Raw genomic sequence first — 17,473 nt, forward strand, 5'->3', positions numbered from 1 at the left:
GGATCAATTCATACACACAGGAAGCTAAAGTCTGGAACATGGTCGGTAGGGTATCAGGAAAACAAGTACACACACTTCCACTCGTAAACACTGAGGGTGATACCTTGGAAGATCAGGCAAACTTCCTCGGTGCACTCTTTGAACGGGTATCCAGCTCGTCCCACTATACTGACACTTTCCAAAAATACAGAACAAGAATAGAAAAGCAGAAACTCGAACACAAATCCACTAGATACGAGGCATATAACCAAGTTTTCAGTCTAGCTGAGCTCCGAATATCTCTAAACTCCTGCAGTACTTCTGCCCCAGGTTCTGACAGTGTGGTGTATGAAATGTTAAAAAACCTACCAGCCGAAACACGAAAAACCTTACTTTGTTTGTACAATGCTATCTGGTTCTCAGGCACTATCCCTACCTCCTGGAAAGAGGCTATTATTATTCCCATTTTGGAAGAGGGCAAGAACCCTTCTTTAGCTTTAAGTTATTGGCCTATTGCACTTACAAGCTGCTTGTGCAAAGTCTTTGAAAAAATGATAAACTGGCGACTCGTACATATTCTTGAAACAAACAATTTGCTCGACCCATTTCAGTGCGGGTTTCGAGAAAGTAGATCCACCACAGACCACCTTGTTCGTATCGAGGCACAGATCAGAGACACCTTCGTCCATAAACAATATTTTCTCTCTGTGTTCCACGATATTCAAAAGGCTTATGATACAACATGGCATTTTGGAATTCTAAGAGCTCTAAGAGACCTGTCCCACCTTGGTGTGCACGGAAGAATGTTTCACATAATCGAAAGTTACCTGTCATACCGGACATTCCATGTCCGTGTGGGCAGTGTTCTCTCCCAAACATTTGTCCAGGAAACAGGCGTGCCACAAGGTGGTGTACTTAGTTGCACACTTTTCATTATCAAAATGAATTCATTGCACTTGACCATCCCCCGCAATATGTTCTATTGTACATATGTCAACGACGTTCAGCTTGGCTTCAAGTCATGCAACTTGGCAATGTGTGAGTGGCAGGTTCAGCTGGGTTTAAACAAGGTCTCCATATGGGCAGATGAAAACGGATTTCGACTTAACCCATAAAAAAGCACCCGTGTCTTGTTCTCTCGAAAGAGAGGCATGCACTCGGAACCTGACATTCGACTGAACGGGCATCTGTCTGTCAAAGCCGAACATAAATTTTTAGGCTTAATCTTGGACAACAAGTTGACCTTCGTACCGCACATCAAGTATTTAAAAACAAAATGTTTAAAAGCCATGAATGTTATAAAAGTGTTGTCACGTACTACTTGGAGTAGTGATAGGCAATTCCTTATGAATCTGTATCGAAGCCTCATTCGCACCCGCTTAGATTATGGGGCCGTTGTTTATCAGTCTGCAACTCGAAGTGCTTTGAAGATGCTGGACCCCGTGCACCATTTGGGCATCCGCCTTCCTATGGGTGCTTTTCGCACCAGCCCTGTAGAAAGCCTTTACGTTGAGTCAAATGAATGGTCGCTTCATCTACAGAGAACTTATATATCCTCTGTATATTTTCTTAAGGTGAAAGCAGACAAGAAGCACCCCTCACACTCTACTATTAATGATCTGTCGAGCTCCATTCTGTTTCAAAACAGGCCTTCGATGAGGCAGCCCTTCTCAGTTCGCCTGAAGGGTCTACCTGAAGAAACTGGAGTGTCACTTGAATACAGTTTAATGGCTCCTGTAGCATACCCGCCACCGTGGCAGTGGCAGACTATAGACTGCGATGTGTCTTTCCGAGAAGTTACAAAACGTGCACCTATTGCCCATATCCGAACATACTTCCTGAAACTTCAACACAAATACACACGTCCTGAGTTCTTTACAGATGCCTCCAAGTCTAACTCCTCTGTGTCCTACGCTGCTGTTGGCTCTTCCTTTTCGGATGCTGGCCCTCTACATCCAGGCACAAGTATCTTCACAGCGGAAGCTTACGCGATACTTGTGGCAGCTAAACACATCAAACAATTACAAATACAAGAAGCAGTAATTTATACAGACTCCCTCAGTGTGGTCTGCACAGTCTTGAAAAACAAAAAAACCCGGTCCTTGTCTCACTTTACTCCATTTTGTGTACACTCTACACACTCAAACAACATGTTGTAGTGTGCTGGGTGCCAGGGAACCGTGAGATCCAAGGCAACGTGAGGGCGGATCAGCTCGCTGCATCCGTCCACAAAAGCACTGCCCCTACACCCATATTAATCCCGGCCCTTGATTTTAAGCCGTTTCTCAAACGAAACCTCAGGGACTACTGGCAGAGCAAGTGGGATACATACACACAAAACAAACTACACATTATTAAGCCACACCTTGGTCATTGGCTGCCAGTATCAAAATCGCGTCATACAGAGGTAATACTAACGAGACTCAGGATAGGACACACATACACGACACACATATATCTTTTGTCCGGTGGCGATCCACCATTGTGTGACAAATGTGGTGAAGCATTAACAGTCCTTCACATGTTAATTCAGTGCAAACACTTAGAAACTCTAAGAAAACAGCATTTTCGGTTACCCTACCGATAACATATACCTTTACACCCTGCAATGTTCGTTGGTAGGGAACCGCTTTTTAGTCATAAATCATTGTTAGCGTTTTTAAAAGAAATTAATAATTTCCATATCATATACCCGGGCATTCCGTAGCACGACCTCTCCAGAGAGGTTTTTGCTGCGGTGGCTACACAGGAAAGCACTTGCCTCACGGCCCTTGGACGCAAGGGTATGAACGAGTGAGGTACTTGTGTTAATGCCATACATGTCCACCATCGTTTTTCATTATCACCAACTTTTGTCACCTATTCACGCCACACACACCTTTCACAGCATGGTCATGATTTTATTACTTGTATGTTTTTACCCACCTTATTGCAAGGAATTTTATGGCCCCTATACAGCCGCTAATCACAATCATTGTCCACATTCCTTGTCCCATGAACTGGCGCTCTTTGGCCATCAAATGGCCCTTGCGCCAAAAAACACCATATATCATCATCATCATCCACAGCGACCCTGGTCAAGGCTTCACATTGATTAGGGGGGGACTATTCCTACGTCACACATTCTTGGTTATTGTGGATGCGATCTCAAAGTGGATAGAAGTCTTTCGTGTGTCTTCCACTTCTGCAGAAGCTACCATTTCTGCATTGAGAATTGCATTCGCTCAGCATAGCCTGCGGTATGTCATAGTTTCCGACAATGGTCCTGCTTTCACCAGTGCCCAGTACCTTGAGTTCTTAACTCGAAATGGAATACTCCGCATGCTTGTACCGCCGTGTCACCCTGCCTCAAATGGTGTAGCTGAACGAGTTGTACAAACTGTGAAGAACAAACTCAAGAAGTCTGGTTCTGGGAACTTTCAAACGCAGATCTCCAGGTTTCTGTTCCACACCACATGAAGTGACAGGTCGGCCACCGTGTGAACTCTTGACAGGAAGAATGTTCAAGACTCCGTTGGATGTCCTCAGGCCAAGCCTGCAGACGTCTGTATTCCTAAAACAACTCAAGCAGAAGTTTTATGCTGACAGAGGGTCCCTGCAGGCACCATCACTGCAGCCAGGTGATGATGTGTACGCCCGAAACTTTCGCAGGGGTATACTTTGGGTGCCTGCCAGTGTTGTGGACATTAGTCCGTCATCAGCCAGTGTCCGTTTTGAAGATGGCACCTTGGGAAACTGACGCAGCAACCACTTGCGCCTGGTGATGACAGAAACATTGGCCTCTCCTGAAACTGCTATCGCTGCAGCTCCACCACAGTTGGAGCCGCCGCTTCTTCATGCACCAGCCGTTCCAGAAGTGCCTCATCAGGAACAGCAACCTGGAACTAGCTTCTCTGGGAGTAGCTGTGCCAGGGAGAGCGACGGGACTGCGCTCAACAGAGGTGTGCATATGAACAGTGACTCTGTCATGCCTACGCCTAGCACACCAAACTTACGACGCGGCACGAGGACTAGGATACCGGTGAATAGGTACTCCCCATAGTCTTCCTCCTAAGAGGGGAGGAGTGCTACAATGTTGGCTCAAATGCAGCGCCCCCCCGCGGTGCTAGTAATTGCATTGAGCTGTGCAAGCCTGGCACGGCGGGGGGGGGGGGGGGGGGATGTTTTGGGAACAATACAGTTTGTTCTGGGCGCTAGGCTCAACCTCTTCTCATGTTCTTCACGGGCCTGATGGCCTACTGTTCACGGTAGTCGCTACCGCCTGGCCATTCGTTAATCTACACATGTAACAGTATGTGACGCTGACTAAAAGCGTGGCGCTGCCAACGTGCAAAAGTATTCTTTTTTTTATTTTGGTTTGAAGTGTGTGTGTGTGGGGGGGAGACACCCGCGCATGCACCCGTTGCGGCGAGAACGGAGGCAACGCCGGGTCGTGGGGTGCAGGCCCGCCAGCGGGCGCTCAGGAACGAGCGCTTGCTCTCGTTTCGTGTGCCGTACGCACCACCGCCGCTTCGCGCCTCAGCGGCGGCGAAGCAGCCATGGAAGATGCATGCTCGTACCAAAATGCCAAAAGGCGGAGCGAAATTCCTGGATTGTCTGTGTGGAAAATTCGTTATATCAAGGTTGTCTCGCGCTGTTACTTACTTACATAAAGGTCAAAAATACATTTTCTTCTATGGAGCAACGGCGGGGAATAGAAAAACTTCGATATATCAAGGAATTCGTTATATAGAGGTTTGTTAAGCAAGTTTAACTATACAAGGGTGTACTCATTGAGAAGAATTAAGTCATCGTGAGCAAAGTGATTACAACAAACTACTGTAGTCTCTGTCACCTTTTTTTTAATGCACAAGTTTCCGATTTGCACCGTTCTCGATCGCGCGTCATCTGCATCCTTTCGGAAGTGATCGAACGATACGTTGCCATCTTTCCACCACAATGCCATGCATTGTGGCACACTTCAATGGTCTTTGGACATTGCACGGGCTGCATAGCGAAAATAAAGAAACTATGCGGTCACTTCTCAATGTACGCAGCGTGGTAACATTGATCCTGTTACTGTTGTTTCCAGGCGCGGTCGCTAGGGGGCAAGCGCTTAGTTGGAGTTGGGAATAGGGCGGGCACACTGAGAAATGTGCGGGCGTTCTGATAATAATAATAGTGGGCGGTACAAAGATGGGCATTATTTGCACAGCTGCTAGTAACTTTTTAAAATCACTATTTGTTATTTTGAAGTGCTGTGAAGATATGAGGGGCATAAATTCGATACGTTATTCTTAAACATTTGGTATTTTGAAGTTCGTAGTAGTGAAATATTTTTGCATTAAACCAATAGACATTCGGAGGGAGATTTTCGAACAAGTTGTTAATCTGAGAAATCTTCAATGTGAGGTTCGCTATAAAAAGATTTGACTATCTTCCTCATCTCTAGACTGTTGGTGGAGAATAGGCTGGGTTTATCAGAAAAGAAAGCAACAAAAAGCATTGGTCCTTTCCTATTCTCATGGCATTATTCAGTTCCCCAACAAGAGTACAGTAGAGAACAGGAGATTATAAGGGCTTGCCTAGAGGGGAAAGTGCTAGGTAAGTGGAAGGGGGTGAAAAAAAAAAAAGCTATATGAAAGTGAAAACTGGAGCAAGATTGTGCATTGTAATCATATGAAACCAAAACCACAAATTGCGCACTAGCACTACCATCAGAGGGGCCGGATGCGTTGTCATCGCCATCACACAATGGCGCCTGAGCACATGTGGTCAGTTTTTGTTGTTGTTGTTTTTTGCATAGGGCCTGTGCATATTGTATCTCTTCCCAGTGAAGGGGGGACATGGTACTTAAAAAGAAGCTTCTTTATTTCTAGATCAATTTTAATGAAATTTGACAAGTGTATGTATATATGTGTGCTGATTTCAAATGGGAAAATATTTTTCTTGTGTTGAGAGTAGTTTTTGAAATAATAAATATTTAGTGTACCTTTTGAGAAGCAAGCTTCTGCCTAAACTAAGAAAGTTACAAAGTGAATAAGCATATCAAAATAATTTGAAAATAAAGCTGACTGCAATGCATCAAAAATTAATGTTCTAAGTCAACTAGAAGAAAAATTGTGGAATCTTGAACACTTGCCAGTGAAATTCTAGCTTGAAACTGACTCGGACACAAATGTTTAAGGTACCATAACTTTTGGTAAAATCGATTTAGAACATCCATTTTTGTGGTATTGCACACAGTCCTGATTCCGGATTATTGTGATATGTAAACTTAACTTGTAGCTCTCTTAGTTTCAAAAAAATCCTGCTCCCCAAAGGCACAATAAATATTTTGTATGCTAAAAACCACAATTTAAACAAGAAAAGTAATTTTATATTTAAAATGAGCACGCATATATACACAAGCACAACAAGTTTCATCACAATCAATCAAGAAATGAAAATCTTTTAGCAAATTGTGGTGTGCCATTTTTACTATGACAGTACAAGACAAAAGAAGGTCATTTTTGACATTAAATATAGCTGCATCGTGTCTTTTAATTCCGAAGCATTTCTTAGCGAACTTCGACGACTTTGAGTTCGTCCATCCATCCATCCATCCATCCATCCACCCACCCACCCACCCACCCATCCATACATCCGTCCACCCACCCATCCGTTCGTTCGTCCATCCATCCGTCCATCCATCCATCCATCCATCCATCCATTCATCCATCCATATATCCATCCATGGTATGATGAATACGTTATGCGCTGGATGGGTATGTGCCACAGTTATGCAGGTATGTGCCACAGGTCATTGACACTTGGTATTTACCCAGGAACGTTGAAAACACCCATAGGCAATTTTAAGACGTGAGCGTTAGGCAATACCCAATATCGGTAGCGTCGACCCAAAGAAGACGTAGAATAAATGTTAGTGTTAAAGAAAGTTTGACATAGGCACTGACCCCCCCCGACGAATGCGAATAATAAATTTCAAGGTCCCTGAAGAAATCAAAACCAAGCATTCTGTTTGCTAGTCAAGCATTCTACCACAGAGCTACGCCAGGTCTCAGAACCACCTTTCATATAGACACTAATCTTCATTAACCGTCAATAGTGGCTGCATTGCTGCCTACCCAATTTTAAAAACATTACATTTGTACTCCTTTGATACAGCCGTCACATTAGGTTACTGTCAATCGTGGTTAGTTGCCATGTGCTGAAATTGATTTATGTAGCAGTGTCCAGGGCCAGCATCTTCGCAAGCATCAGCACTTCATATCAGCTTCTGGTGTTGCTGATACCTATGTTCCAGTTGACATCGTTGTACAAGTGCAAACAACTGGTTAGACAAGCATCTACAACTCTTCAACATATGTCTGTGCGTGCAACATTTTTGCATATGTTTAGCGTCATTTAATGACGTGTCACTCAATAAAAAAAAATTGGAACAGCTTCACCTTCCCTCCGCATGTTTTGTATTACGTCGATTCTCAGGTACGTGGAATCTGCCGAATTTTTTTTGTGTGCCCAAGGCTGGTGATCGTGAGTGGCGTAAATGGAGATCATCAGTTGAACGTTGTTCCGGAAAAGTTACTGTTGGCCGAAAATAAGAAGATATTCAAACCTCAAAGAAAAGCTTGCGGACTTTCACATGCAACTTGGTGTATAGTATTGGCTTTGTCAGGGTATGCAATGGAGGCGCATTGAAAAATGATAGCAAAGCCAGTAAAACAACCTCTCAAAAGGTGAACAACCAGAATAATGAATTTTCTGTTCTTTGAAGGAAAATTGTGCTTGTCTCTTCATTTTTACTTTTTTGTAATCATCAAAGTATGGTCATCCTACAATTTTATTGTCAAATTGTGGTAGCAATTTATTCATAAGCATATTTTTTAATATAAACTCGCAAAATAGAGTACTTGTTAGAATATTGTGAATGCTCTTCTTGAAAGCATAGTTTTTATCAAGCTGAGCCAAATAAATGCTTTTCTTCTTCCTTTTCTCCCCATTGTAAGTATGCTCCATTCAGTGTTTCCAAGCAACATATTTGGGCACACTTGGCATGTAAGCGTTTGGTTTTTGAGAGCAATTCTGATAGGGAAACAAATGATTGTGGTCCCTTCAAGTTCGTATTAAAGGGACTTTGCTGAATACAGGGACAAATTTTACGGATACAATATAAAAAGTATTTTAGAAAAATACAAAAAAATTGCTTCATTTTCTCGTCATAGGAATCTTTATAACATGAAAGTAATACCATGGTCCTTCAATATTTTTCTGGTCATGAAACTCCCGCGTCACTCAATGGGAGAGCTTCATATACCGCCCGCACTTTCCGCGCCGCGGCGCTGGCGTAGCTAGACGGGGGACGAGGAAGCCGGCCCGGCCGGCTGCTCTGTTGGCCGCCATTAGCGGACTGTTGGCGCGGAGTTGTGGTGGTCGTGCTGATCGCCCCCCTTTTTAGCTTTTCGCGGTCGCATCGTGTTGACAGCGATGCCCAACACCTGCTGCGTGCCGGGCTGTCATTCTGGATACAAGGGCACCGTCGAAAAAGTTTCCCTGTTCTGTTTACCAGCCAACGCAGAACAACGCGTCAGGTGGAAACGTGCGATCCCGCGACAGGAGACTGCCGGATTTTCGTTCGAATCAAAGTACGCTCGCGTGTGTGAAAAACATTTCGACGCCAGTGACATTGTACGTGCGGACGTGTGCACTGTGAACGGAGACATCGTTTCGCTGCCCCGAGAACGACCGAGACTGGTGGAAGACGCCGTACCAAGGATTTTTGAAGGTTTGCCTTCCTACCTCTCGAAACCAAAGCAGCGTTCGCGTGCAACGAAGGGCCCACCTCTAAAAAGGCCGCGAGAGCTTTCTCCGGATTGTGATGCGACAGTCGCGAATGCAGACGTCTCCAGTGCAGCCGACAAAGAAATCGAAGGTAAGTCTGGCACAAAGTTTGCAAGTATCCTACCCGCTCACCACGCTAACAAAATTCGCTCACTACGCTAACCAAATTGGTTCCTTCCCTTATAAATATTGCCCTTTCTCACTCTTTGCAGATGTTGTGAGAACTGAGAATCGCAATGGCTACGCTGATGCAGAGTGTCAAACAGAGGTCACCGTTTGTTCAGCGTCGGAGCTACAGAGAGTGAAGGCCCAACTTCGCAGCGTGAAGCAACAGCTTCAGTCATGTCAGCGGAAACTCACAAAAGCGGAGGCGCACGCGAATAGAAAGAATGGAGTGTATGCAGATATTCACAAGCTTTCAGACCGCGAGAAGCTCATTATAGACCAGTGCATCATGAAAGCAAATATGAAGTCTGCGAAAGCAGCACGGTAAGATCCGGTTTGTAAAGTTTGTGTGTGTGTGCAATTTTATGTGAAGTGCGATGTTCGGTGCGCATTCGTTTGCTTTCTGGATATTGACAGAAACTACTAAGTGAAGCCGTGGGACAAAACGCAATATTTTGTTTTACTTTGATGGTGCTGTTTGCTTGAGCTGTAGCAGAATCGTGACCACAAAAATTGCATTTTATTTATTGCAGGTATAAAAAGGAATGGCTTTACGATTGTTTACTGCTGAAAATCAAATCCACAGCAGTTTATACATTTCTTCACGAGAATAATTTTCTGCCTCTACCACACCCTCGCACACTCTACTCCTATCTGAAAAATCTGAAGGCCGGCTTCGGATTTGATGAAAATTTATTTGACATCCTCAAAGACAAAGTGGAAAAGATTCCAAAGAGAGAACGGCGAGGTTTTTATCTTTTTTTTTCTTTTGCATTTGATTTTTCTGGACTCTAGGTAAAGAGCTGAAATATTTTTTTTTCTTTAGGTGTCCTCATGTTTGATGAGATGAGCGTGAGAAAGAGCCTTCACGTCAGGGAATCGGATATGGCACTGCTTGGAAAGGTGGACTTAGCAGAGCACACGAAGCCGACTGACCAAGTGAAAGATGGGGACCACGTGTTGGTGTTCCTTTTCCGACCATTCCTTGGTGGCTGGTCGCAGACTGTCGGAGCGTTTTGCACGTCCGGGGCTGCACCAGGATCCACTGTTGCCAAACTGATCCTGCAGTGCATTGTACTCCTATCGAATGCCGGCGTCATTGTGGAGGCAGTCACTTGCGATAACTCAACTTCGAACCGATCAGCACTGAACTCCTTGGGTAAATATTTGCAGTCATTATTTATTTTCAAGGTATTTAGTAAGTGATTTTAATAATAGAAATGCCTTTCTTTTAGGTGTCAGTGGTGATGTCACAAGAGTATCAACATCGTTTGAGCATCCATGTGACTCCTCCAAAGTCATTCAGGCTATAATTGACCCGCCGCACATCTTCAAGTGCATCAGGAATAACCTTTTGAAGGCCGGAAAGTTCCTGGTGCGTAAAACAGTTTAAGATAAGTCATCACAGTGCTCTGGCTAACTTTGTCTCACAGCCTTTTTATAAATGTAACAGTTGCCTGGTGACAAAGAAGTACAGCATTCCCACTTTGAAGCTCTGCTGGACTACGAGGAGCAGCAAGCTGGACTTCGGGCTGTGCCAAAGCTTACGAAAGCTCACATCAGCCCCAACGCTTTCCAAAAACTGAGTGTGAGACTTGCTGTCCAGGTAAGACATAACAGCTGCTCTAGCATGAGTCATTAATCAGTATGTGTAACAAAAAGTGGTGTTGCTTCATCAGAATACAACACTCTGCCATATAACTTCTCTAAAACATTTCAGCTCTTCAGTGAAAGCACTGCTTCAGCAATGGACTTCTATCGCAGTAGAGAAGAATGTGTGAAACTTCGTGGCTCCAAAGCAACTTCGGATTTTGCGAGGCGAATGAATAGTCTATTCGACTGCTTCAATTCTAAAAGGCCACAAGATGTGCAGTACAATGAAGCGGAACACATTTCTGTAAGCCCTAATATTTCAAACCTACTGTCACATCCTTTGAAGTTCCACTTAAATCAGATTGTTTTTCAGACGCTGAAGGAGAACATCGAATGGCTTGACAGGTGGCACACTTACAACCAGAGTTTACCAAAGCAAAAGCAACTCTTCTTTCTCAGCAAGCCAACATGCAATGCTTTGAGAATGACTTTGCACAGCACAGTGACGCTTGTTGAAAAGCTGCTGAATTGTGGCTTTCGCTATGTTTTAGTTGGCAACTTTGGACAAGACCACCTCGAGGTACATTTAAACGTTTTTGCTCGTTGAAGACGTTTTCTTCACACTTTTATATTTTTCAGAGATTTTTTGGCATCGCAAGACATGTCGCTGGAGCAGGGGGACAGCCAACTGTTCAGCAATTTTTGTTCATTTACCGGTTGCTCTCGGTGAACAACTTGATCCGTCCTCCACAGAGAGCCTCGGTTGAAGGGGATGGTCCGCGTCTCCTCTTGAAAATGCAGGATCTCTTTCAACATAAAGAGCCTACTGTTAATCAGGTAAACATTTGAATAGCACCCACCAATGCTGCTTGTAGGGTGTTTGTGCATCGTAAACGTGCTGAATGTCGTCTAGCTTTTTGATGCTAATGACATGCACGTCTGGTCGTATGATATAGAACAGACTTTTATTCTGCTTAAGTAAAGTGTGGGATTGGGCTAGTTGGTAATCCATATAAAACTTCTAGGCGCGTAAAACTTCAGACAACTAACATAAGAGACGAGGACGAGCGCAGACTTTCAACTGATTTATTACTACTACGACACACATATATATATTAGAAAGAAGATAAGATCACTTGCTTAAGCAAAAAAAAAAAAAAAAAAAAAAAAATTTTTTTTTTTTTTTTTTTTTTTTTGCTTAAGCGCCTAGAAGTTTTATTCTGCATTTTTATATTTTACTTTACAAATTTCTCACTCTGGCCATTGTGATAACGCAAAATATGTTTCAGATTGATACCTTGGCAGTTCTTTTTGACGATATACTGCTGGAGCCTGCTGAATGCATGCAAGACATGATTCATCCCGAGTCAACGAGGGACTGTATTTTGGATTACCTTGGTGGGTATGTAGCAAAAAAGTTTGCTAAAATAAGCTGCAAGGACTGCCTCCAAACACTCAGAAGCAACTCCCGAGAGCCAACTGCATTGACTCAAATCAAGACAAGAGGATTTTTGCAAGTGCCATCGGAGAAATTACTGCGGCTCTTGCAAATTGTGGAAGAACATGTGGAAATGTGCACGGTGGACAAAATAGCCTGTGCCAGTGTTTACATGAACATTGTTGAGAACATCCTGCTGGACGACCGCACTTCTTCGGCCAGTGTTGGCTGTGGCTCACATTTCGTGAGCACTACGGCAGAAGTTGTGCACTTTTTTATTAAGTGCCGTCTGCATTTTTTTACGCGTGAGCAGAACAAACTGTTTCGTGCTGGCGGACGTCGTTTATCCTGCCCGGCCAAAGGAGGGAGGAAACCAGGGACATAAATTTTTTCAATGATTTTTGTTGTGTCATCCACTCCGTCTCCCAACTTTCATCCACAGTTTTGAAACGCAGATTTGAATAAACTATGTGCCTGTGCTCATGGCAGTTTCGAATTCTCGACGATTGCCGCGTAGCGTAGTTGCCAAATTCAAAATGTTACCCCCTGCTAGGTAAGTGGCACACAGATTTGCTTTCGTTAGGCAGAAATATCTCGCACATAAAAAGCTCAAGTTGGATTGAAAGAGATATCTAAGTGCATAAAGAAAATCTCTAGAAATATTCAAAAAGAGCAATGCAGTTTCATGTACAACTGATTCGTTTAAACTGAATAACTGGGTTGAAGGAAGATCCTGGTTGATTTCTATGTGCGCGTAGAAGGAACAGGGTGGCTAATTAGAACGCGGACTTAGAAGTCGTGGTCATTGGGAGAGTACATGGGAATGGATAAAAAAAAAGCCGCGTATATCAAAACTCGGCTGCGTTATCAAATCTGCATGCGTAAAAACAAAAGCTCTCGCTTCGAAATAGCACGTAGTGCCTATATCTAGCAGCTCACAACAGTTTCATCTCATTTTTTAATCTTTAAAATCAGGGGCGCTAATTATGACATCAAAGAAAAAAAAGAAAAGAGCACAACTTGAGCATCCCTCTCTGTCTTGTGGTGTCTCATTCTGAGCTTTTAATTTTTCAGCTATGTTTCACTAACGATATCCCTCAAGAGGTACTTCAAGGCTATTAATGTCAAGTCACCCTGATACACAGATTTGTTTATTGGCACGCGAACTTCTATTGGCTGCTTCGTGATGCCATATGGAATAAAGTGATAGTTATTCCGAAAATGAACGTTACGTGCAGCCAGAGCACGGCTGCTCCGCAATCTCTAGCGCAAAATATGTTAACCTTTCAGTCATCTAGAACCAGTCACAGTGTTCGGTTTAAGCCCCAAAAGCGGCTATGCAGGAATCGAGAAATTTAGGAACGCTACGAATGCGCGTCACTTGACAGACGAACTCAGTTAAAACATTGCCAGCAGTCAAAGACTTAGGCAATTTGACAACGCGCATCATGGACCACTTTGACAATACTAATAGCTGCTATGATTTGTTAGCGATAACACGGAGAAGGAAAATATCTGAAGAAGTGTATTTGATGGGAAACGCTTCCGCGAACGCGCTACAGCCCTGCCAAGCGCGGCCGATCGATGCCCTCCTGTTTACGGTGGCGCCTCTGGTGGCCACTTGTGTCCCTATATGAAACTTTCGCGGGAGTTTCATGACCAGAAAAAAGTATTGAAGGACCATGGTAATACGTTTCTTTACAGAGGTACTTTACTGCTTACTGTACATTGACAAAAGAGAGCTTTTACAATGTCTGGTGGTGTTCAACATCTAAAGCACCATTTTTTATAAGTTCGTCCATGTTTATTCTTTGTGATATATCTTCATCCTGATGACTAACGCCCATAATTAACACTTCATTGATGCTAAGCATGCCCCTGTGGTCACGGATGCCTGTGGCAGCTATAGTAGCTAATGGTGAGAGCGGAACCAAAAAAATAGGTGCGACATCCAAAAGAGCATGACTTAGTGTACGCCAAGCTTGGGCTGACGCTGCCTATTCGCGGCATGTAAGAGGTATTTATTTATTTATTTATTTATTACAGCACTGCCGGTCCAATCTTCAGACCTTAGGCAGGAGTGGGTACAAGTAAATACAAATAAAGGTTACAATAAACACATATGAAGCATTGCGGCGATAATAACAGCAAAAGAAAAAGAGTACCAGTTCATTCAAGCACAGCAGCAAGATATTTAAATAACTAGTGAAAACTTGAATACGCAAACATATGGAAGAAAAAAAAAGCGTCCGGGTTCATGTGAAACTATGTCAGAGCTATGTCCCATAGACTGAAGGGCCTGTAGATAGGATGATAGCGACGGGTGTTCTACCACAGCTGAAGGGAGAGAATTCCAATTGGTTGCAGGTCTCTGGAAAAAAGAATACTGGAAAATGCTGGTGCGACTAGAGAACTCACTTACTTTTTTTATTATAAAGGGACCGAGTAGGCCGCCAGTGGGAGTCTTTTAGATATGTATCCTTTTTGATCCCTAATTGTCCGTGATAAAGAAGGTGAAATAGTTTCATTTGTTCGCGGTATCGGCGATTTACTAATTTTGCCAGCTCAGCCGTTTCTTGAAGAGATGTGACTGATGCTTCCCAGCTGTATTGATTAAAGATGAACCTAACTGATTTCCTCTGTATTTTTTCCAATATTGAAATGTTTCTTTTTGTGTATGGATCCCAAACAGGGGCACAATATTCCAGGAGTGGCCGAACAAATGTTTTATAAGCTAATATTTTAACTTCTGGAGAGGACTTACTCAAGCGCCTCCTTAACTACCAGAGTTTTTTCATTGCCTTTATATGTATGTAGTCAATGTGGTCATTCCATTTAAGATCGTGAGAAATGATAACTCCCAGATACCTATAGTTAGTTACTACTTCCAGAGGTTCATTATCAAAACAGTAAGAAAACGTTATAGGGTGCTTTTGGGACTAATTTTCATTGCGACAGTTTTCATTTTGTTGATGAACATTTGCCAGTTTGTGCACCATATTTGAATTCGGTCCAAAGATTTATTTAATGTTATCTGGTCGTGGGGTGCGGTAATTTCACGGTATATAATACAATCATCAGCAAAGAGCCTTATTTTAACGGGTATGTTCCGAACAATGTCATTGATGTCGTGGGGTTTCAATGTGACGAGCGAGCGCCACCACCATGCTCTTAGATTGAAAGGGCGCAGTAGACACGGTTGGTACAAACCAAACAATACACATTTATTTAACTACTTTCGAACGACGATATCGTCCGCAGAATCGATACATCAATCGTAATTAACACACTAGGACATCCATACACACTATTACCATACACTCCATGACAAACACAATAACACCACAAACATACAATAACATGCCCAAGGCGGCGGCGCCAACGCTTGACTTACCACGTGGCCCCCCCCCCCCCCCCCCGGCACGCGGGCCGCGGTACCACGCGCCGAGGAACCACCCTAGAGACAACTGTTCGCGGCAACCACCACGCGTAGAAGAGCCTCGCTCAACTCTCACCCGCCACCATAGCTTGCCTTCCACCAGGGGTCACTACTTGCGCTACCACTGTCACAACCATGATGATGATGGATGGATGGATATGGCTGTACCCTTTAGATCGGGCGGTGGCTAGCGCCACCAAGCCATAATACCTAATTAACCAAAAACTATATTTTTTTTCCTTAAAAAGTGAGTTTGAGGATTCGTACTTTGCAGTGAAGAGTTTAATTTTCACTCGTGCCTTGACTTTAGCCACGAACTGAGCCTTGTGGGATTCCCAGATAACCTCCTTCTAGTTAAGTCTACCCGCTTAAAGTTTATTTTGCCTTCCCGGTCCCTAAACCCCAGTGCTTTGAAAAACTCTGCGCCATCATCCTGAACTATAGGGTGAAGCCCTTTACAGAACATTATCAAGTGTTCGGCAGTTTCTTCTTCCTCTCCACACGCACTGCATACTGTGTCTCTTCCTTCGTATTTGGCCCGATATGTCTTGGTTCGCAGTACTCCCGTCCTGGCCTTAAATAGTAGAGAACTACCCCGAGTATTATCATAGATCCTTTCCTTGGCAATTTCCTGCTTAAAAGTTCGATAGATTTCTAGTGCGGACTTCTTAATCATGCCCATTCTCCACATGTCAGTCTCCGTTTCTTTCACTTTCTTCTTAACCGGTAGTTCTTTTCGGTTTGGCCACCTGCTGTTTTCTAAGTATTTACCAGTCAACTTCCTGGTTCGCTTCCTACATTTTGTATCGACATTCTTCATGTACAAGTAGCTGAAAACCTTTCTAGCCCAACGCTCTTCCCCCATTTCTCTCAATCGCTTCTCAAATTTCATCTTGCTGCTAGCTTCCCTGCCCTCAAATGATGTCCATCCCATATCACCTTGTACTCTCTGATTTGGTGTATTCCCGTGAGCTCCTAAAGCAAACCTACCTATTCCACGTTGCTTAATTTCTAATCTTGCTTGAACTTCTGATCTCATGCACAAGACCGCATTGCCGAACGTCAGCCCAGGAACCTTGACCCCTTTCCATATTCCTCTCACAACAACATACCTATTGTAATTCCACAGTGCCCTATTTTCCATGACTGCTGCATTCCTGTTACCTTTAGTCGTCACGTATATTTCGTGTTCCCTCAGATACTCGGTCCCATTGCTTATCCATATGCCCAGATATTTGTATTTATCTGTTATCTCTAACGTGACCTCCTGTATTCTAAGCTCACTACCTTCGTTGTCATTGAAAATCATGGCTGCTGATTTTTCCTTACTGAATCTAAAATGTAACCTATCTCCCTCATTACTGCAGATGTCCATCAATCTCTGCAAATCTTCCTTGTTGTTGGCCATTATCACTATATCATCTGCGTACATTAATGCTGGTAGTGCCTGATCAATAAGTTTTCCTTGTTTGACTAAAGAGAGGTTGAATCCCAGTCCACTTCCCTCTAATTTTGCCTCTAATCCTTGTAGGTACATCATGAATAATAAGGGTGACAGGGGGCACCCCTGCCTAACCCCCCGTTTTACCTCTGCAGGCGTGGATACCTGTTTTTCCCACTTTATAACTACCTTGTTACTTTTATAGATACCCTTTAAAAGATTAGTGACTACATGTTCCACACCTAGTGTGTCCAGTATTCCCCACGATTCCTCTTGAACTACGCTATCGTACGCTCCTTTGATATCCAAAAATGCTAGCCACAGGGGCCTGTGTTCCTTTTCTGCTATTTCGACGCACTGCGTCAGTTAGAACAGATTGTCTTCCAACCTCCTGTGTTTCCGAAACCCATTCTGCAGTTCCCCCAGCACCCCCTCATCCTCTATCCACACCTGCAGTCTTTTCTTTATAATCTGCATCGCGAGCCTGTAGACCACTGATGTCACTGTTATAGGACGGTAGTTGTTTATGTCAGCTTTGTCCCCCTTTTCTTTATAGATCATGCTCATCCTGCTAAGTCTCCATCCATCGGGAACTTCA

General features: G+C 43.6%; 2 protein-coding genes across 8 annotated transcripts in view; both read left to right on the forward strand.

The window, feature by feature from the left end:
- LOC119178100 (very long-chain specific acyl-CoA dehydrogenase, mitochondrial-like) overlaps positions 1–17,473 on the forward strand; it is a 236,796-nt gene that overhangs the window by 175,940 nt on the left and 43,383 nt on the right. The gene's annotated exons all lie outside the window — the stretch shown is intronic.
- Positions 8,160–12,478, forward strand: LOC119178664 (DNA transposase THAP9). Of its 2 annotated transcripts, XM_075891497.1 has the most exons (10): positions 8,164–8,890; positions 9,012–9,288; positions 9,498–9,712; positions 9,791–10,123; positions 10,200–10,339; positions 10,418–10,570; positions 10,685–10,861; positions 10,931–11,137; positions 11,197–11,394; positions 11,847–12,478. In XM_075891497.1, exons 1-10 carry the CDS (start codon positions 8,446–8,448, stop codon positions 12,378–12,380), a joined length of 2,679 nt encoding a protein of 892 aa, XP_075747612.1. In that variant the 5' UTR covers positions 8,164–8,445; the 3' UTR covers positions 12,381–12,478. The 2 variants fall into 2 exon arrangements, with proteins under 2 accessions (XP_075747609.1, XP_075747612.1); XM_075891494.1 differs by having other exon boundaries at positions 8,160–8,890; positions 10,685–11,137.

The sequence above is a fragment of the Rhipicephalus microplus genome, chromosome 1 (assembly GCF_043290135.1).
Source record: "Rhipicephalus microplus isolate Deutch F79 chromosome 1, USDA_Rmic, whole genome shotgun sequence".
Lineage (NCBI taxonomy): Eukaryota > Metazoa > Arthropoda > Arachnida > Ixodida > Ixodidae > Rhipicephalus > Rhipicephalus microplus.

What these genes read in the sequence shown, in the direction of transcription:
- LOC119178664 (XM_075891494.1), top strand. Translation starts at nt 8,446, where the DNA reads ATGCCCAACACCTGCTGCGTGCCGGGCTGTCATTCTGGATACAAGGGC. An exon ending in AAGTCTGCGAAAGCAGCACG is followed by an intron (nt 9,289 to 9,497) that starts GTAAGATCCGGT and finishes TATTTATTGCAG; the next exon opens with GTATAAAAAGGAATGGCTTT. An exon ending in TGAAGGCCGGAAAGTTCCTG is followed by an intron (nt 10,340 to 10,417) that starts GTGCGTAAAACA and finishes TAAATGTAACAG; the next exon opens with TTGCCTGGTGACAAAGAAGT.